Below are 22,143 nucleotides of genomic sequence, written 5' to 3' on the forward strand. Positions count from 1 at the left end.
AAGAGAATGAGGAGAGGAGGATGCTAGGGGCCAGCCACCCAGCCACTCAGCCACATAGCCACCCAGCCACTCCGCCACACAACCACACATCCACATAGCCACTCAGCCACTCCGCCACTCAGCCACATAGCCACACAGCCACACAGCCACACAGCCACACAGCCACCCAGCCACTCAGCCACACAGCCACATAGCCACACAGCCACACAGCCATTCATCCACACAACCACACAGCCACACAGCCACTCAGCCACTCCGCCACTTAGCCACACAGCCACACAGCCACTCAGCCACACAGCCATACAGCCAGCCATTGGGTAAGAGTGAAAGTAAGATATACAGAAGTAAGAGAAAGGTAAAAGCCCTGATGCAAAAGGTAGATGGAATAAATTTAAAATTCTGGCTAGCAACAAGCCAAGCTAAGGCTGGGCATTTATAATTAAGAATAAGCCTCCATGTGTGTGACTAATTTGGGAGCTGGGTGGCAGGCCCTGAAAAAGCCCCAAAGAGTCAAAAAGCAAAAAGAAAAAAAACAACCAACAACACTATTCTGAAAATATATTAAAATGAATTGAACTGTACATTTATTTTATTACATTTATTTGTGTGTGTGTTTGTGTACACATAGTAGTGAACATGAGTGTGTAAGTATGAAAGTGCCACAGCATGCTTGTGAAAGACAGAGAACAACTTTCAGAAGTCAGTTATTTCCTTCCACTATGTGTGTCCCAGGAATCAAACTCAGGTCGCCAGGCTTGGCGGTGATGGCCTTTACCCACTGAGCTACCTCACCACCTTGAATTATATATTTTAAGTAAGTGAGTTGTACATTTATGAGTTGCAGCTGATTAAGTCTGTAATAAAAATTTACAACAATTTCTATTACTTTCAGATTAAGACTAGTTTCTTCTGGTACAGAACTTTAGGCAACTTATACTTAATTAAGAAATGTGAGAATTGATATTTGTAACTTGGACATCATCATAATCAACTAAGTGTACTATGTAAAATAACAATTAGAAAAAAGGTAGACTTGTATCCAAGGCTTAGGAAGACATGAAGCTGGATTTCTGTCTATACTCCACTGCAGATAATGTGGTCACAAAATGTTAAATGGAGAAGGGGTTTATACATTCCACTAATTCAAGTGTCGCAAACTTTACTACATATAGAAAGCTGCTGGTGAATCTTTGAAAATGCAGGTGTTAGAATGCACTCTCAGTGTGTCTGCTCAGTAGGACTGATGTGTGGTCTATGAACTTGTGTATCTATGTTTTTGTGTATGTGTGATTGCTGTGGCACACATGCCATGGCATCCTGTGTGGAGTCAGAACACAAAGTATTAGGGCTGGTTCTCTCCTTCTGTCATGTGGGTTTCAGGGATAGAACTCAGTTTGTCAGTCTTGGCAGCTAGGGCCTTTACCCATGGAGCCATCTGTCTGGCCCAGGAACTTGCATTCCTAACCAGTCCACAGGTGATGCTGATACTGCAATGCAGGGCTTATATCTTGACAACCTGTGAATGCACGGGTGCACTCTCCAGCTTCAACCCTGGGAAACTCTGGGTTCACAGCAGTTAAGTCCATTGTCTGTTGCGGCTCACATAGGACCCAACCTCTCTCTCCTCATATCCAGTCCACCAGACTTTCCCATGTATCTAAGATATCTGCAGAATGAAATCAGGGCATAGCTTCCAAACTACCCAGAGAAGTGAATTAGAATTACCAACCATTGCAGATCCATATTTCAAATAAACTACTCAAACAATTACAAAATCTGTCTACATCAAAATCTGTCATGGAATTAAAAATGCTTGTATTTCATTTAAGTGACTATCTCAGTAAAATATTTACATATATGTTCACACACTCACACACATATACATGTACTCACACAAATGTTTATTCCAGCTAGACCAATATATAATTTCAAGAAGTTCTAAACATCACAATTCAGGACATTTCTCTGACTAAACAAGTCAGAATCTCTTGGTATGGGACTGAGTATTAGTACTTTTAAAAACGTCTCCAAACCCAATTACGCAAGCTCAGCTCTATTGCCTAAGTGGTACAACAGGTAAGAAAACAGAACGTGAAACATCTGCATTATAAGTACTGGGTAATCACCAATAAAAGGGCCTCTATTTCCAAAGCAACTGTGTGCCACTAATGTTCCTACAAATCCATTCAGCCATTCCTCCACTGTGCTAGTTTGCTTTGCTTTGCATAGAATATGAAACATATAACCTGCCCACAGATAATCAAGAACTCAGTGTAGTATCTCCATGGCCATTATTGCTACTCCCAGAAAACTAATCCACCTCACATTTCCCAAACTTCGTTTTAAGTCATTTGGTAACCTATGTTTAAGGATCCAGATTCTGGTTTGTCATAAGCAACACAAGGTGCCTTGATATGTTTGATCATTGTGTTTGACTTCTGTTCATGTCCTAACTATATTCCAACCACATCTGCAGGTTCCCTGTATCAGCAACCATTGGAAATGTATGCATCTTAACTTCTGCTCCATTCAGAACTCAAATGTGGGCATATGCCTCCAAATAATACTCTAGTCATAGGACCCAGCAAGTGTCTCAACCTTATATAGAGTTAAAGTGTACCACAGAGCCAAGCACTGGGCGCCAGACTAGACATCTGCATAATCTGACATTGCAGATGAAAATCAAAGTGATTACACACAGCATTCTCTCTAGACACCACGGTCAGCTAATCCAACTAATTTCCACAAGAATCTGAGTATTACTACTGGGTCAACTGTTCTGAGCTGATAGCTGTTTTTCATTATACCTAACTTTGGATTAACTTAGAAGACACATGGGTAATGACTGACTGCAGGTCATCAGTACTCCACCCTCCAACCCAAAGTACAGATTTCCTGTGACTGTCATTCCAGTGGTAGGTAGTACCTGGAAAAACAAACAGTTTATATCATGAGGTAGGAGAGAGAAAGGGGGTCTGGGAGGGTTCTGCAATCTCTTTTGATGGGACACCCCCAATTAGTTAAGGCTCCCACTTCCCAAAGCATTACTATGAGGATCAAGCCTTTGGCATGTTTTAGGAGACTTTACCCATATTCAAACCATAGCTGACTGAAAAGCAAACTCATCAGGAATGCCACAAAGCTTAAGCTTTAGGCTTTTTTATTTTCAAAGCCCTGGAAGGTGCCTCAAAGGCTTGCTTGCTTAGGTTTTTGTTGTTGTTGTTATTTTTGAAACAGGATCTCACTATATAGTCCTGACTTGTCTGAATTTCTTTCTCTGTGTACTCCAGGCCAGCCTGAAACTCAGAGATTCATTTACCTCTGTATCCCAAATGCTGGAATCAAAGGCATATGCCACCATGTCTAGACTTAAAAGTTATGATCTGGACATTTGTATTATTTTCCTTGAGTGGGTCTTCTCAAGTTACATAAGCTCCAGGCCTGCCCACAAAATCTGGACCCATCTCTGACTGGGGCTAACATTAGCTGCAGATCCAAGCTGATAACCCTATTGGGGAGGAGAGTGTGGCAGGTTTGGTGGCTGTTTGTGACACAACATTGATTCTTGCCCGTTATACAACACAAGCTGTAGCAGGTTAGTTAGTTAGCACTTGCCTTTGAATTTGCAACACATGACCCTAAGTCTCAGGCTCAGTTATGTCTCAAGAATTTACAAGTCAAGAGGACAAGGAAAACTCTTAAGCTACATCAGTACCAAGTTAGACAACATCGTTAGGAACCCACCACATGCTCAGCTCAGAGCTGTGGGTATCCAGAGCAGCAAAAGGAAGCACAGCTGACCCTTGAAGGGAGCTGCTCACTGAGCTGCCTTGTAGCGATGGATATGATTTCCCCAGATTTCTGGAGAAATAGACAAACCCTTTCATCCTGGAAAAGACAGTAAAAAAAACAACACCCTACAACTTAAAACAGCACAATATGGGGATATATATATATATGACACTGCAGGTTCTGCTGGTTGAATACTGAGTCTACATTATTATATATACAAGGATCCATTCATTGGGATGGATTCATGGAGCTAATGAACATTTGCTGATCAGTTACTATACATGTAGTACTACTCAAGATATCGAGGATATTGCAGCATAGAGAAAAAATTCATAGCACTGTGATTTTATGTTCATTGGAGAAACAAATACTAAGCAAGAAAAAATGGTCAAATATATAGAATGTCAAATAGTGGTAAGTATCAATGGGAAAATAGAGCAAAGACAGAAAGCGTGTGTTGGGAGTCTAGTTAGGAAGTTCAGGCTGCTAACACTTCTACTGCAGATCCGTGGCTTCCTGAGATGTAGGGCTCTGACAGTGCAGCATGATAAACATACGAGGAGTCAGGTTAGAAGCCAAGTGCTGCACCCCTGATGTGGCATTCGTCTCCACAGACACCTATAAACATCTGAAAGTTTGCCACATTCACCAAGAGCAGTTGATACCAATTCCCAGCTTGGGGAAGCAAGGTCTGTGTTCTCTGGATGAGAGGGATGGATTCAGGCAAGCTGAGGGAGCATGGTATAGAAGGAGAAGACCTTCTCATTTAAGGAGAGGGCAGGCTCCATGTTCTAAAAACATTAATTAGTATAAGTGAAAATAAAAATGTAAAACCAAAATAGGCTTTTTCAGTGCATGTGGAAATTGGGCAGGCTTGGCTGCCATCAGCAGAACAAGCAATTCCAAACTGATTCCTATGTAAATGGAGCCGCTGTCCACAAATCAAATCAGTTCTTCTTGAGTCCACAAGCAGGCAGTACAAAGGCTTCCTTCTACTCCATGAGTGAAGAGAAATAGCTCAACACACAAATGCCTTCAGGGTTTCAAAGCAAAGTTGGGTCTTGTCGGTTTCAACTGGACATTGCCATTTCCTGTATGTCTGGATGGAGGTGAGATGCAGGGTGGGGCTAGAGAGTGAGAACACAGAGGGAGTCTGCAGAGGAGGCTGAAACATGGAAACCCACTCTCCTTGCTCCAGATATCCCGAGTCAGCAGACAGGGAGCCCACAGAGGCTGAGGAAAACACGAGGACCATGTCACACAGCCATCTCTCCGGCTTGCCTCTGCAATCTGGGTTTGAAGGTGTGCTGGGCTGAGCAATTCCTGATTGAGGGAACAGACACAAGGTCCATGTGGGGAGCTCACCATTTCCTAGAAGCTCCCTTCCTTGGACACTTGTTGGAATATCTGGGGTCAGCCTTTCCCAGGACGATGCTATGCTTACTCTGACCATCCAGAAAGACCAGGTTATCTTCCTGGATCTTCCATATTTTCATTCTGAGTCCTTTCCTCAGCAACCACTGAAGCAGACCCGTCAGCCCATTTCTCTCAGGCAGGTGGAAGTCACAAGGAATCGATGTCACAGAGTAGCCACGCCCCAGGAATGTACTGGGTTGGGAGGCCTTGTGGTCAGAGGCTGTGGTCTATCATGGCCTGGCAGCTCTCTCCAAGACTGGCAGCATGAGGGACTCCCTCCCCAGTAAGACTTCCTGCTCTCTCCTTGCCCTAATCTGAATGTCTCGAGGTCCGGAGGACTGGCCTTATCTGAAAGCTGTCTCCAAGTCTGGATGCCTGATTTATCTCTAGTGTGACCTTTGGCATGGTTCCTGCTAGAAGCTTTTCCCCTGCTGCACATATGGCAAGTAAGACTTTTTTGTTTGTTTTGTTTTGTTTTTGTTTTTCGAGACAGGGTTTCTCTGTGTAGCTTTGCGCCTTTCCTGGAACTCACTTGGTAGCCCAGGCTGGCCTCGAACTCACAGAGATCCGCCTGCCTCTGAGTCCTGAGTACTAGGATTAAAGGCGTGTGCCACCACAGTCCAGATGGCAAGTAAGACTTTTACCAGGAGCTCAGCTATAAGACCCTGCTACCACACACGAAGCCTTATGATAGGAGCAGCTGTTTAATACAAATTAAGCTACCATTCCCAAACCTATATATTCCATATATCCTGGAACAAAGTAGAGTTGTTTCACTGAAGTCATCTCCCAGAGAATTATCTCCATGGTATCCACAGCCATCTGAACCCTGTTTCCTGTTTCTGCTCCCTCTACCCTCGTGGACTGGGAGCCAAGCATCCCAAGGAAGAAGGAGAACCACAGTACTGCACAGAGAGACCTGCTTTCCAACCATCTTTGCCATAAGAGAATGACCCCAGGGTATCTCCCTGTCCTTACAGCAGGGCTACCACACCATCAAATTCAATCCCATTGCCTTTGGTTCTAGATCCAACTATATGACTCTAGTCTGCAGGTGGGCAACACATCAGCACTGTAATAACACAGTAGCCCACTCATACATGCTCCAGGCTGCTCTACACCAGCCCACTGAGGTCACTTAGCAAGAGTAGGTGCCCTCCTTGGAGACCCGGGCAGTCTACTGAAGAGTGCCCACCAAGCTCCTCCAGATGGAGAGAAGGTGGCACTCAGGCAATGGAAGCATCAGCATGTGAGGACGGCTGAGCTCTTTTCCTGACTTGGAGAAACACACACAAGAAGCTAAAGTCAGAAACTCCTTCTTTAGGACTCACTAAAACAGTTAGTTCATCTTTGCTGCCTTTTTTGAGTGAAGTAGGAACCGGGCTTCCAATAGTGGGCAAATGGACTCATCCTGAACTGAATCAAAACAACTTCCCCTTGCAAGCTATGTTTGAATTAGGAAACCCATAATGGCCAGCTTGTGAGAGCAGAAGTGGAAGGCTGTCTTTGCTTTTTGTTCTGTTTCCTTTTTGAAAACCACAACTGACAACTAATTCTGCTGAAAAAAAAAAATCTTTCTTATATTTTTGACCCAAAGAAGTGTATTAGTATAAAATGTGGTCAATATTAAAAAGTCAGCTGGAGTGTCAAGATCTGGTCATTATGGGCTGTTTTGTGCTATGCTGGTGGGACCTTGGAGAAAAGTTTAAAGAGTGTTTGAGACAAAGAGAACGCCTTGGCACTCACATGCAGTGACATGTATGATGAAACACCGAAGGTGGTGAGTCTTCAGGATTTCCATTTAGATGAAATACACAAAATAATGTCCTCCCAACCTCCATATATATGTATAATGAACATGTTTATCATGTTTATCAATTGTTTATCAACAAAGAACGAATTCACACAGATATTTCCTGCTAGTTACTATTGCAAAGCTAGGTTCATAGGCCATGGGAAAAGGCCCCTTTGTGGCCAGTGACAGTAGTTAATAAAGTGGATCTGTTCTCCATACTCTACAAATCATGATTAAAACCACTGGTTACAATTACATGAAGACATGTTCCACTGCCCACGTGTAGGCCATACCAGTCAGAAGAACAGGTGAGTGACCTACCTGCCAGCTGAACTGCCCCACTCACTAGACCCGGTTCCAACAAGACCCATTACACCACCCTCTCCTCCCACCTCATCCTCCACCCTGCTGCCAGCCTTCAGCCCCTAACTCCTGCAACTTCCACTGCTCAGGTTCAGGCAACACCAGTCAAAATAATAGACAGAGACCAGGCTGCATCAAAGGCCAAACTAGCCACCAGAAGTCTAGCTCCTCAACATGGACAGAGACTTTCTACTAGATTAGAGACAGAGATCATGCCAGCCTTCAGAAATCAAGGCCACACAGACCAGAAGACCAAAAAGGAAACAGAAACCAAGAAACAAAAACATCCATCTGACAAAGGCAAAAATCAGAAATCAGTACCTAGACTTATAATAATTCCAAACCCAGATGCCTAGAGGTCAGTGTAATAACACAATTAACAACACCTATGGCAATACGGCACCACCAGAGCACAGCTATTCTACAACAGCAAGACCCAAATATTCCAACACAGCTGAAGCACAAGAAAACGACCTTAATAAAACCAACTTCATGAAGATGATAGAGGTACTTGAAGAGGAAATGAAAAAAATCCCACAAAAACATTAAGGAAAAGACAAACCAAAAAAATGGAGGAAATCAATAAATCCCTTAAAGAATACCAAAAACAAAATCAAAAAACCTCAAGGGGGAAAAAACAGGTGAAGGAAATTGTTCAAGAGCTGAAAATAGAAAAAGAAGCAATAAAGAAAACACAAACTGAGGAAATTCTGGAAATGGAAAATCTAGGTAATCAAAGAGTAACTATAGATGTAATCATCACCAACAGACTACATGAGATGGAAGAGAGAATCTCAGGCATTGAAGATATGATACAAGAAATAGATTCATCAGCCAAAGAAAAAGTTAAATCTAAAAATTCCTAACATATAACATCCAGGAGAAGAATCCCAGCTCAAAAACCCAGAGACTATATTTAACAAAATTATAAAAGAAAGAGTTCTTAACCTAAAGAAGGACATACCTATACAAGAAGCTATGGAACACCAAACAGACTGGACCAGAAAAGAAAGTCCCTGTGCCACATAATAATCAAAACACTAAACACATAGAACAACAATAACAAGAAGGATATTAAAAGTTGCAATTGAAAAGCCAAGTAACATATAAAGGCAGACCTATTAGAAATACACCTGACTTCTCAATGGAGACCCTAAAAGCCAAAAGGGCCTGGACAGATGTCTTGCATACTCTAAGATGCCAGACCAGGTTACTGTATCCAGCAAAACTTCCATCACTGTAGATGAAGAAAAGATATTTCATGACAAAGTCAAATTCAGACAGTATCTATCCACAAATCCAGTCCCACAGAAGGTAGTAGTAAGAAAACTCCACCCAATGAAGTTAACTACATTCATGAAAACACAGGCAATAAATAATCTCACACCAACAAAATCCAAAGAAGGAACACACACACACACAATCACCAACAACAATAACAAGAACAAACAACTATTGGCCATTAATATCTCTCAATATCAGTGGACTCAATTCCCCAATAAAAAACACAGACTAACAGGATGGATACAAAAAGAGGATCCATCCTTCAGCTTCATACAAGAAACACACCTCTACATTAAGATAGACATTACCTTAGAGTAAAGAATTAGAAAAAGATTTTTCAAGCAAATGGACACAAGAAACAAGATGGTGTATTCTAATATCTAACAAAATAGACTTCTAACCAAAATTAATTAAAAGTGATGGAGAAGGACATATGCATCAAAGGCAAAAATCCACTGAGATGACCTCTCAGTTCTGAACACCTATGCCCCAAATGCAAGGACATCTACATGTGTAAAAGAAACATTACTAAATCTTAAATCACATCTCAAAGATCACACATTAATAATGGGGGACTTCAATACCCCACTGTCACCAATAGACTGGTCATCTGGACAAAAACTAAACAAAGGAATAGTGGACCTTACAGACATTATGAATCAAATGGACCTAACAGATATCTACAGAACTTTTCTCCAGAACACAAAGAATGCACCTTTTTCTTAGCACCTCGGGGAACATTTTCCAAAACTGAGCACCTACTTGGTCACAAAACAAGTCTCAACAGTTACAAGAAAAGTGAAACAACCCCTTGTATTCTGTCAGACCGCCATGGATTAAAGCTGGACATCGACAACAGAAACAAGAGAAAACCTATAAAATCATGGAAACTAAACTACTCCCTACTGAACAACTACTGGACAGAAATAAAGAAATTAAAGACTTTCTAGAATTCAATGAAAATGAATGTTCAACATCCTCAGTCATATTGCACACAATGAAAGAGGTGCTAACAGGAAAGTGCATAGCACTAAGTGCCTTCATAAAGAAATTGGAGAGATGTAACACTAGTAACCTAACACCATACCTCAAAGCTCTAGAACAAAAGAAGTAAGCACACCCAAGAGGAGTAGATGGAAGGAAATAACCAAGCTGAGGACTGAAATCAATAAAACAAAGCAGACAACCACAAAAGGAGTTGGTTCTTTGGGTAAATCAATAAGATAGACAAAGCCGCATCCAAACTAACTAAAAGGCAGAGAGAGAATATCCAAATCAACAAAATCAGAAACAAAAATAGGGATATAACAACAGATACTGAGGAAATCCAGAAAATCCTCAGGTCAGATTTCAAAAACCTGTGCTCCACCAAGTTGGAAAACCTAAAAGAAATGGACAATTTTCTCAATGGATACCACTTATCAAATTGAATCAAGATCAGATAAACAATTTAAATAGACCTATAATCCCCAAAGAAAAAAATAAAAGTCATTAAAATCTCTCAACCTAAAAAAGCCCAGGGCTAGATAGATGGTCTTAGCACAGAATTTTACCAGACTTTCAAAGAAAAGCTAATACAAATACTTCTAAATTATTCCACAAAAATAGAAACAGAAGAAACATTGCCAAATTCATTTAATGAGTCCACAGTCACCCTGATACTCAAACCACTAAGGTTCAAGAAAGAATTACAGACCAACTTCCCTCATGAAGTTGAAAAAAATACTTACAAACCAAATCCAAGAACACATAAAAAATATCATCCACCATGATCAAGTAGGATTCATCCTAAAGTGCAGGGATGGCTCAGCATATGAAAATCTATTGAATAAGAAAAAAACCTACATGGTCATCTCATTAGATGCTGGAAAGCCTTTGACATAATCCAACACCCCTTCATGATAAAAAGTCTTGGAGAGAATAGGGATACAAAGGGCATACCTAAACATAATAAAGGCAATTTACAGCAAGCCTATAGCCAACATCAAATTAAATGGAGAGAAATTAAAAGAAATTCCACTAAAATCAGGAACAAGAAAAGGCTGTCCATTCTCTCCATACTTATTCAATATAATACTTGAAGTTCTAGCTAGAACAATAAGACAACAAAAGGAGATCAAGGGGATACAAATTGGAAAGGAAGAAGTCAAATTATCCCTATTTGCAGATGATATGATAGTATACATAAGCGACCCCAAAAATTCCACCAGAGAACTCTTACAGCTGATAAACACCTTCAGCAAGTGTCTGGATACAAGATTAACTTAAAAAAAAAATCAGTAGCTCTCCTATATATAAATGACAAACAGGCTAAGAAGGAAATCAGAGAAACAACTCCCTTCACAATAGCCACAAACAACATAAAATATTTTGGGGTAACTCTAACCAAGCAAGTAAAAGACCTATATGATAAAAACTTCAAAGTCTTTGAAGAAAGAAATTGAAGAAAGTATCAGAAAATGGAAAGATCTCCCATGCTCATGGATCAGTAGGATTAACATAGTAAAAATGGCCATCTTACCAAAACTAATCTACAGATTCAATGCAATCCCCATCAAAATCCCAACACAATTCTTTACAGACTTTGAAAGAACAATACTCAAATTCATATAGAAAAGCGAAAAATCCAGGATAGCTAAAACAATCCTGAATAAGAACTTCCAGAGGTATTGACATCCCTGATTCCAATCTGTACTACAGAGCTGTAGTAATATAAAACAGCTTGATATTGGCAAAAAACAGACATGTTGATAAATCAAATTGAAGACTGACACATAAATCCACACACCTACAAACACCTTATTTTTTTTTTTATAAAGAAGCCAGAAATGTACAATGGAAAAAAGAAAACGCCTTCAACAAATGGTGCTGGTATAAGTGGATAACAGCATGTAGAAGATTGCAAATAAATCCATATTTATCTTCCTGCACAAATCTCAAGTCCAAGTAGATCAAAGACCTTAACATAAATCCAGTTACTCTGAACCTGATAGAAGAGAAAGTGGGAAACAGTCCTGAATGTATTGGCACAGGAGACCACTTCCTGAACAGAACACCAAAAGTGCAGTCCACTGATTGACAATAAATGGGACCTCATGAAACCGAACAGCTTCTGTAAGGCAAAGGACACTGTCAATAGAACAAAATGGCCACACACAGATTTTCACCAACTCCACATCTGACAGAGAGCTAATATCTAAAATGTATAAAGAACTCAAGAAACTAGACACCAGCAAACTAAATAGTCCAATTTAAAAATGGAGTACAGATCTAATTCTAAATCGAATCATGCTGAGCCCCATAGACCCGATAGGACAAGGAACAAGAAGGTCTTCAGTGGGGAATGCAGGGATCTCCCTGGGAAGGGGAAACAGAAAAGAGTTCTCAGGTAGACAGGAAGCGGGGAGGGGTAGGAATAGGAAGGATCAGGTTGGGGAAGGGAGGGAGAAAATACCTGGAGAAATGACCGGAATTGGGGGGCATTTGGGGGGTGCAGTCGAAACCTAGTGCAATGAAAACTCCATGGAACCTAAGAGAATAACCCTAGCAAAGACTCCTAGTAATAGGGGACTTGGAGCCTGAACCATCCATCTTCTGCAATTAGGCAAGGCCTCAAATGGAGGGATTGGGACACCAATCTAGCCACAAAACCTTCAACCTACAGTTTGTCCTGCCTGCAGAGCGTTCTGGGACCAGAACCCAGCACAGTCCTCATCAAAGAGACCAGAGAGACTTCATCCAGCAACTAATGGGAGCAGACACAGAGTCCCACAGCCAAACATTTGGCAGAAATCAGCAAGTCCTATGGAGGAGGGGGAGGAAGGATCCGAGAAACTAGAGGGATCAGGGACACCATGAGGTCATGGCCCACAGAAGCAATTGGCCAGGACTCATGGCGCTGGCAGAAATCAGGGAGCCTGTAGGGGTCTGACCTAGGTCCCCTGCATATACAACATGGCTGAGTAGCTTGGTGTGCTTGTGAGATTCTTAACGGTGGGGTGTCTCTGACTCGATTGTGGGATCCTTCTCCTACTGGGTTGCCTTGTCCAACCTTGATGTGATGGTATGTGCCGGGTCTTATTATAGTTTGTTATGCCATCCCTGAGGGGGAGGCAGGAGGTGGTGGATCTGGGGAGAGGGGGAGTGGAGAGGTAGGAAGGTGAGATTGAGGGAAGGGAGCGAAACTGGTCTGGATGTAATGTATGAGAAAAGATAAAAACACTGAAAAAATACGACAAAAAATTACACAAAGACCCAACAATGGGTCTACTTCAATCAATTACAGATTTATTGTAACATCTTGTCCTCTGCCTGTGAGGGAAAGACACAGAGAATAAACATAATTTTCACCTATTCAAGCACTAGGGATTTATTTTTGTTATGTTTATTATATTTTCTTTGCCCTGAAGACTGGCTGGTAGTCATTCAGCAGGAATCACAGAGCAAATACAAGTGAGCTACCAGGCAGCTGGGGGATCCCCACTCTTCAAGCCTCCCTACGTCTAGCATGTGCTTCAGACTGGGGGGGGGGGACAAGTCTTAGTCATGAGGCACAAGGGCTGACGGACATGAAACAACACTGGGGAAGTAACACAGCCTTCTCAGACAGAATTTTCCAGAAGCTTGACCCAAAGATCACCCATGTGAGACTCACCTCTGATGGTGGTTGCTTGGCTACTTATTTTTGTTGATGTCTTTAGGCATAATGTGATGCATATAAATGTGCATGTCTGTGTGTGTATGTATGTATGTATGTATGTATGCATGCATGTATGTATGTATGTATGCATGTATGTATATAATAGAGTGATTAAACCAAGCTAATCATTATATCTATCATTCACTTTTTGAGATATCAACATTTAAAATGTGCTCTCAAAATTTTCAAGTATGAATATATTAATAATAATAATAATTGTCATTAGACTGCACAGTAGTTCCCAGAACTTATCTTCCTACGTAGTTGAACTTTGTAACTAGTGTCTCTTTATTCTCCTCATGCTTGACCTTTGCCCCCAGTGCCCTCCACTCTGTCTTCTGACTCCATGAGTTCAACTGTTTTAGATTCCAAACATGTTTGACATCATGCAGTGTTTATCTTTTTTGTACCTGGCTTATTGTATGTAATATAATGTCCTCTAGGCTCACTCCCAGGTATTGCAAAAGACAGGATGTCCAGCTCACAGTTACCCTGGCCCTGGCAGTCAGGCCACTGGATCAGTGCACTGTGCCACATGCTTCAGCCGGTGGACTCACCTGGTGGACTCCCATGTCCTGCTGCAGCCGTGGCGATGGCGAAAGCAGAAGCGGGTGACACAGAGCAGTGGCTGCCGTCCGCTGCCTGTCCTGGTTATTTAAAGACAAAGGAAACAGAATGGTGAGGCCCGCAGATACTATTCCATAGTGAATATTCTCATTTTAATACCTGTCCTGGAAGAAGGGCTGGGCCAAAGGCCCCATGAAATCCCTGTTAATAGGCAAATAGTGAGATTATACACCAGCAATTCCATTCTAGGCATACAACAAACAAAAGCATATGTCCATGCAAAAACTTGCACATGAATATTCACAGAAGCAGCTTCACTCTAGCCAAAACCTAGAAACAATCAAACATCCATCAGCTGAAAAAAAATTAGATTTTGAAAAGATAATATTATTCCATAATAGAAAGGAATGAAGTTTTGACACAGACTATAAAATGGATGAGTCCAGAAAGCACTACGCTCAGTGAAAAAGCCAATTATAAAGGTCCCCCACTGAATGATTCCTTTTTGTAAATGTCTATAATGGGTGAATCAAAACATAGCGCTCATAGACAGTGGTTACCAGGGGGAGGTAGACACGGGAGAGCTTGTTGGCGACTATAGGATTTCTTCTAGGGTATTGAAAATGTTCTAAAATTAACCCATGGTTATGGCTGCCTGGCCTTTTGAGTGTGTAAAATCCAATGAGTTACATACTTTAAAAAGAAGGAAAAATTTTGTGGTGCACGAAGTATATTTCTACATAAAACTATTTTAAGAAGACTCTACATCATGTTTTTAGCACCATCTCTTTATCAGTTAACAGCTGAATGCTTGTTGAGCATGTATGAGGCCTTTGGTTTGGTCCCACCTACAGGAAGGATGAATTGAGTGTAGCCATTTCAAACCGAAAGGATGCAGGGCTGGGGCTATCTCAGTGGGTAAAGTGCTCATTGCATAAACACAATGAGCCGAGTTAAGATCTCCTGCACCCACTCACAGAAACCAGCCTGGCAGACACACCTGTAACCCCAGAGCTGGGAGGTGGGGTAGACAGAGCCCCAGAACCACACAGCCACCCAATCTAACAAATTGTGAGCGTCAAGCTCAGGGAGAGGCCACTCCACACACACACACACACACACACACACACACACACACACACACACACACACCCCACACCATATATACACACATCATACATACACACACATCATACACACACTACACAAACACACACACACACACACCACACCATATACACACACATCATATATACACACACATCATACACACACACATACACACACACCACACACACACACCACACACACATCATACACACACCATACCATATACACAAACATCACACATACACACACACACATCATACACACACATCACACACACACCATTCATACATACATACACACACATCATACACACACCACACACACACACACACCCCACACCATATACACACCACACCATATACACATGCATCATACACACATACCATACACACACACCATACACACACACACACACCATACATACATACACACATACCCCCCCACCACACCACATACACACACATCATACATATACACACACACACATCATACACACACAGACATCATACACATAGACATCATACACATACACACACATTATACACACACACCATACACATACACACACATCATACACACATACCATACATACACATCATATACACACCATACACACACACACACACACCACACCATATACACACACATCATACACACACACACATCATACACACACACATACACACACACACACCATACATACATACACACACATCATACACACACACACACACACACACACCACACACACATCATACACACACACCACACCATATACACAAACATCATACATACACACACACACATCATACACACACATCATACACACACCATTCATACATACATACACATCATACACACACACACATCATATACATACATATCACACACACATCATATACACACACATCATACACACACACCACACCATATACACACACATCATACATATACATCATACACACACACACATCATATACATACACATCACACACACACCATTCATACATACATACACACACATCATACACACACCACACACACACATACCCCACACCATATACACACCACACCATATACACATACATCATACACACATACCATACACACACACCATACACACACACACACACACACACCATACATACATACACACATACCCCCCCACACACACCACACCACATACACACACATCATACATATACACACACACACATCATACACACACAGACATCATACACATACCATACCATACACACACATACCATACATACACATCATACACATACACACACACACACACACACACATACACACACACACACACACACTCTTTCTCAAAGCTGCTTGCTGCTGAGCCTGTTAATCTGACTTCAATCCCCAAGGACCCATATGGAGGAGCGACAGACCTGCTTTGCTTGGTTTACTCGGAGTGAATCTGGTTCCATAATTTTCTCTTCTGGCTTGAAATAATCAGCTTTGGAAGGGGGAGTGGAAAGGAGACTTTCAAAGTGACCCTGATTTCAATATATTTATTTGAGCAGTAAGTAGGTAAAATATTTCTGCTTTTTGAGCAGTTTCTCTTCCAATTAGCAGGTATTTGTTGTGTTTCACAACAAACTATGGAATCATATGTCATAATTTTTATAACTGAATACTGAAAAAAATATACCAGGTTCTACCACTAATAATGATCCCAGTCGACTGAGCCTTATTTTATATGAAATAAGAATTTCTAGTAAGGTTTCCCCAAGCCTGCTTATTCAGCTTACACTGGGACTCAGGAAGCTGACCCCACAACATTTCATCCTGTTTTCTGCACAACACACATCACAATGATGGGCTAAACTTCGTTAGCCAGACTGAAATTAGGTTTTCTAATCATTGAATTTTCCTCTTTAGTCAGTCTTTATAACTACGACCAAGCAATACACTCATCTAAAAGCCCAAAATGACTTCTGTATTTCTAAATCTCTATCTGAGCTCTTACCTCCAGGCGGGCGATATCGGAGGTGCCGGGGAGTTGAGGGTGATCTGCAAGGTGACAGTTCTGTGGAGTCCCCTGCTCGGTCGGCTGGTGCAGACTCCAGGACAGCTGCTGGAAAACACAGAATGTCACCCAGTCTGTGATTTCAAGAGCACTTTGACAATATCATCCATGGAAATGCAAATGTCTTTACTGATACAGGCATTTCATATTGGCTTACACATTTAAGTGCTTTCCCAAGAAACCAAGTCATTCTTCTCAGCAGGACACTAAGAACGCAATTTAAATTTGGATCTTTACAAGCCAGGCTTTGTTGTTGGTTGTTTTTCTTCTTTACTCTGCTCTTTCGGGGGAGGGGGGACCCACCACCAAGCTCACCCACAGTCTTATTATTAATATAAATGCCTGGCCTTAGCTTGGCTTTGTTTGTTTGTTTGTTTGTTTGTTTGCCATCTTTCCTTAACTTATCCCATCTACCTTTTACCTCTGGGCTTTTCCTGTTCTCTGTTCTCTTATTTCTGTAAATATTTTTCTTTCTTTCTTTCTTTCTTTCTTTCTTTCTTTCTTTCTTTCTCTTCCTTCCTTTCCTCCCTCCCTCCCTCCCTTTCTCTCCTTTCTTTCTTTCTTTCTTTCTTTCTTTCTCTTCCTTCCTTTCCTCCCTCCCTCCCTCCCTTTCTCTCCTTTCTTTCTTTCTTTCTTTCTTTCTTTCTTTCTTTCTTTCTTTCTTCCTTCCTTCCTTCCTTCCTTCCTTCCTTCCTTCCTTCCTTCCTTTCTCTGTAGCTGGCTGTGTAGCTGGGTGGCTAATCCATGGAGTCCTCCTCCTTCTCTGGCTACTTTTTCTTCTTCCCTCTTCCCAGATTTCTCCTTTTATTTATTCTCTCTGCCTGCCAGCCCCACCTATCCTTTCTCCTGCCTCTCCACTGGCCATTCAGCTCTTTAGTAGACCATCGGGTGTTTTAGGCAGGCAAAGTAACACAGTTTCACAGAGTTAAACAAATGCAACATAAACAAAAGTAACACAGAAACAATAAACGGCATTTGGCATTCAAGAAGAAGAAGAAGAAGAAGAAGAAGAAGAAGAAGAAGAAGAAGAAGAAGAAGAAGAAGAAGAAGAAGAAGAAGAAGGGATCAGGATCATGATGGGGAAACCCACAGAGACAGCTGACCGGTGCTAGTTGGAGCTCACTGACTCTATACTGACAGCTTGGGAACCTACATGGGACTGAACTAGGCCCGCTGAATGTGGGTGACAGTTGTGTGGCTTGATCTGTTTGTGGGGTCCCTGGCAGCAGGGCCAGGACTTATCCCAGGTGCATGAACTGACTTTTTGGAACCCATTCCCTGTGGTGGGACACCTTGCTCAGCTTTGATACAATGGGGAGGGGCTAGGCTCTCCTTCAACTTGGTATGCCAGACTTTGTTCACTACCATGGGAGGCCTTACCCACTCTGAGGAGTGGATGGGGATAGAGTGGGAGGGAGGTGAGGAGGCGGGAGAAGGGGAGGGAGGGGGAACTGGGGTTGGTATGTAAAATGAAAAAAAATATATATATATATTTAAAAAAAAAAACAAAAACAAAAAGTAACAAACCTTCAAATAATAGTCTACAGCAAGGCTTGAGATCTACTGATCTTGTGAACCTGTGGGCTGATCTTGGCCAGCCTCTCTGTCCAGTGTAATGGGAGGGTAAGAACAGGAGGGTGTTCAATGGATCTCCTGCTTTCCATAATGGCTTTTTTTTTCTTGGAACAGAGAAAAATCAACCTTTTCAGATTAGAAATAAATTGGAATCAAAAGTAGGATTTCTTTGCCTCGGCCGCCCTTAAGGAAGCTCAAGGCAGAGGTTCTTTAGATCTAGAGTTGCACTCCCAAACGTGGTAGCAGTAACCAAGCATGGCTGGATGACAAATTTATATGAACTAAAATTGAAGTCATATTTTAACTCCCCACTAACATAGTCACGCCGAGACTTCGTAGCCACCAATGGCTAGTAACTATAGTTTTGGAGAACACAGCTATAGAGCAATCCTCTCCCGTCCTGGAAAGGTATATTGACTAGCTCTGGGGTAGAGTCGCACATCACTAGTAAGCAAGTGAAATTTCTTTTTTGGGCAGATTTTATGAAAGCCTTGCCTCTAAATTACAGCCCAGATGAAAATTTCTTCAACGAACTGTAGAGAGTTTAAGATGATCGGAGTCTCTGAGTGACAGCTGATGTCCAAAGAATGAGATTAGTCTTTCTGGGACCACGGATGGGGATATCGGGATGGTATTCCAAATGCCTTCCCCTGATTCCTTATGCAGGCAAAACAATAATAACGTGTATGTTATTCCAAAGGAAGGTAGACCAAAAATTAATTTACGTCCATCAGATCGTCCTTTGCTTTTTAATCAGGTCCTTAATTGACTCCCATTGATTAAATTTCAGTGCCATTTCCACTAATTGTGTATTATTTTGGTCAGTGAAGCTGCGTCCCTTTTCATTCACAGCTTTACTGGACAAACATTCCAAAACCCGTAATGATTTCATGTAAAGGTATTTTTAAACTTGCATGTTATTTACTCCTTTAGAAATACGGCCACAATTTTGATCTTTTGAAATGCAATAGGGCCGGAGAAAGGAAGTGGATAGAATCTTTTCTTGAATGACTTAATTACAGTAAAGCTGGCAAGATGCATAAAAATAACCCAATGCTTAGCTGTTAGTTTTATTATTTTCTAAGTAGCTCCTTCAAATTTCGGTAATGGGAAGCATCTGCTGTAGAAGGCAGAGCAGAATATCAAATGCATGTCCCTGGTTCAATTCAAGCACGCATCCATTCATTGGAGGGTAGGAGGAAAACTTTAATCAGCAATACATTAATTTTTATTTAAAAAAAAATCCAGCCGGGCAGTAGTGGTGCACGCCTTTAATTCCAGCACTTGGCAGAGGCAAGCGGATCTCTGTGAGTTCGAGGCCAGCCTGGGCTACCAAGTGAGTTCCAGAAAAGGCACAAAGCTACACAGAGAAACCCTGTCTCAAAAAAAAAAAAAAAAAAAAAAAAAAAAAAAAATCCAACTGAGAGAACTGGATAGGACCTCAATGTCCTCAAAGGGCGGGAACATAAATAACAGTACAAGCTAACACACACCTACAGAAGGCCACACTGTCCCAGTGGATTGGGGAAGCACTTTCTTCTAGCTTGCTCACTTTCAACCAAGTGCTATGCAAACAGCTTTGCCTACAGGACAAGTGGGCAGATGTGGGCTCAAAACAAATGCTAAAATCAGGAGCGCTTTCAGCCTACAGAGAAGCAATTTTCAAACTATGGAGACAGAAACAGACACTGATGTTGTGGGCTGTGCAAGCTTGCTTGGGTGGCTAAATTGCGTAATCGTGGTCTGAGGAAACCAGATTAGGTAAGGGATGGCAACTGTGCTGGCAGCCACTTGGCTCTTCATTCCTGCCTTGCCTGCCATGCATGGGCTTGACTTTCACCGAGAACCCATAATTGAGAAACTCCACATTAACTCCAACACTGTATGTATCTATCAATTGCTTGCACATTTCTTACTTCTAACTCATTGTTGTTTTGATTTATATTTATCTAATAACTACTAATAGTAAATGACTTTCCTAACCCCCCCAAAAAAAGAAAAGAAAAATTCTAGGTGTTATTTAAAAACATCTGGGGGTAGAGAAAAGTCGGGATGGCCTAGTAGAAGGACAGGAAGATGCCAGTGGCTATTAGATGAGCCTAGAACAGATTTGGAGACCAGGTTGTGGGAAAATTAAATTGTTTATCTTTTTTTTAAAAAAAAATTGCCACTCTGTTTATTTTGAGGGATATTTTTTATTTCTCTTCTTTTTCTTAATGCCACTTGAAGTTTGCTTAAAAGATTACAAAGCTGGCAATATCATTGTAGTGACAATGAGATTAGCAATGGTCACCAGCAGATTTCAATGAGTTTACCCTAAAACTGTGGGTGTCAGTAAGAGAGACCTATGTTCCCTATTGACACCATGGGGAAAGCTGATGTTACACCATCAGATTATGTGGGGCTGAATTCTGAAGTGCAAAGCCAAAAAAAAAAAAAAAAAAAAATGCAGCAACTCTTGGCACTGGAGTTTGCCAGCTGTTCTGACTCTTAATGTTATGCAAAGCACATGCAAACATCTTTCAAATTAAAGATAGATTCCCATCTTCCATTTCCCTGCCATTTGGAATTTTTCAAGACCACACAAGGGGAACAGAGCAGCATCCTGACCTACACAGACGTCACATGCATCTGTGCACACTCGTTCACAAGCAGGTTTCTCCATCCACACTCTGAGTTGTCAGGCTGATGTCTCAATGCTCAATCATGTCTTCTATAAAGCTATTCATGACCAACATTGCTCATCTACCAATGCAAAATTTAAAAAAAACCGTATATAATTGATTAGTCTTATCTATTCAGAAAAATGCCACAGAACAACCATGACAACCATGATACCAGTTTTAATTCTAAGCCTCTTACTGCGAGGGTCCATTGATCAAGTCTCAGTGACCAGGAAAGGGGAACCTGTACAGACAACATTAATGTCTGCCCCCATTATGTCAGACAAGAAACTCAGAAGCTAAGTCAGGGGACTCCAGGACTCAGAGGGCTACACAGTAGACCATATAACCCCGATCCTCACACCTGATTTCTTTACTTATTTTATCTTGAATCTGATGTGTCTGGCCTTGAGTCTGTTTGAGTGCTATCTTAAATGCTTATAGGGATGGAGTGAGAAATAAACATATGAAAAGGAATTGAAAACAGCAATAGAAAGGGGAAGGAAATTCAAAAGTAAAGAAGTGCTTAACGAAAGGATGAAGGCAGGGGTTTCAGGGTGCAAAGAGTTAAGGGGGCTATGTTAGCAGGCGGCTGTGCCTGGGAAGCCCTGAAGCAGAAGAACTGGCCTTTCTGGAGTAGAGCCTTGCCTCAGGAAGCTCATCAACCACAGAACTTGGACTTTCTGCACCACCCAGCATGGGAGAGGAACAGCAGCACACCATGAGCTGAAACTGCAAAATAGTTCTGCTAAATTCTTACCATCCAGAGAAACCAACTCCTAAAATACACTCTAAATCATTTGTTTGAGGCAAAACCAGGAGAAAAGGG

General features: G+C 41.5%; 1 protein-coding gene across 4 annotated transcripts in view; it reads right to left on the bottom strand.

The window, feature by feature from the left end:
* The window catches only part of Rasgrf2 (Ras protein specific guanine nucleotide releasing factor 2), a 225,652-nt gene that overhangs the window by 76,204 nt on the left and 127,305 nt on the right, over positions 1 to 22,143 (bottom strand). For 3 of the 4 annotated variants that reach the window (XM_036207032.1, XM_036207030.1, XM_036207033.1), the window contains exons 16-17: positions 17,017 to 17,124; positions 13,907 to 13,996 (exon numbers count right to left, since the gene is read on the bottom strand). In XM_036207032.1, the coding sequence (XP_036062925.1) occupies positions 13,907 to 13,996; positions 17,017 to 17,124 (198 nt within the window). The remainder of the gene's footprint in view (positions 1 to 13,906; positions 13,997 to 17,016; positions 17,125 to 22,143) is intronic. The other variant, XM_036207031.1, reaches the window with a different exon arrangement.

Source organism: Onychomys torridus, chromosome 15, assembly GCF_903995425.1.
Source record: "Onychomys torridus chromosome 15, mOncTor1.1, whole genome shotgun sequence".
Taxonomy (NCBI): domain Eukaryota; kingdom Metazoa; phylum Chordata; class Mammalia; order Rodentia; family Cricetidae; genus Onychomys; species Onychomys torridus.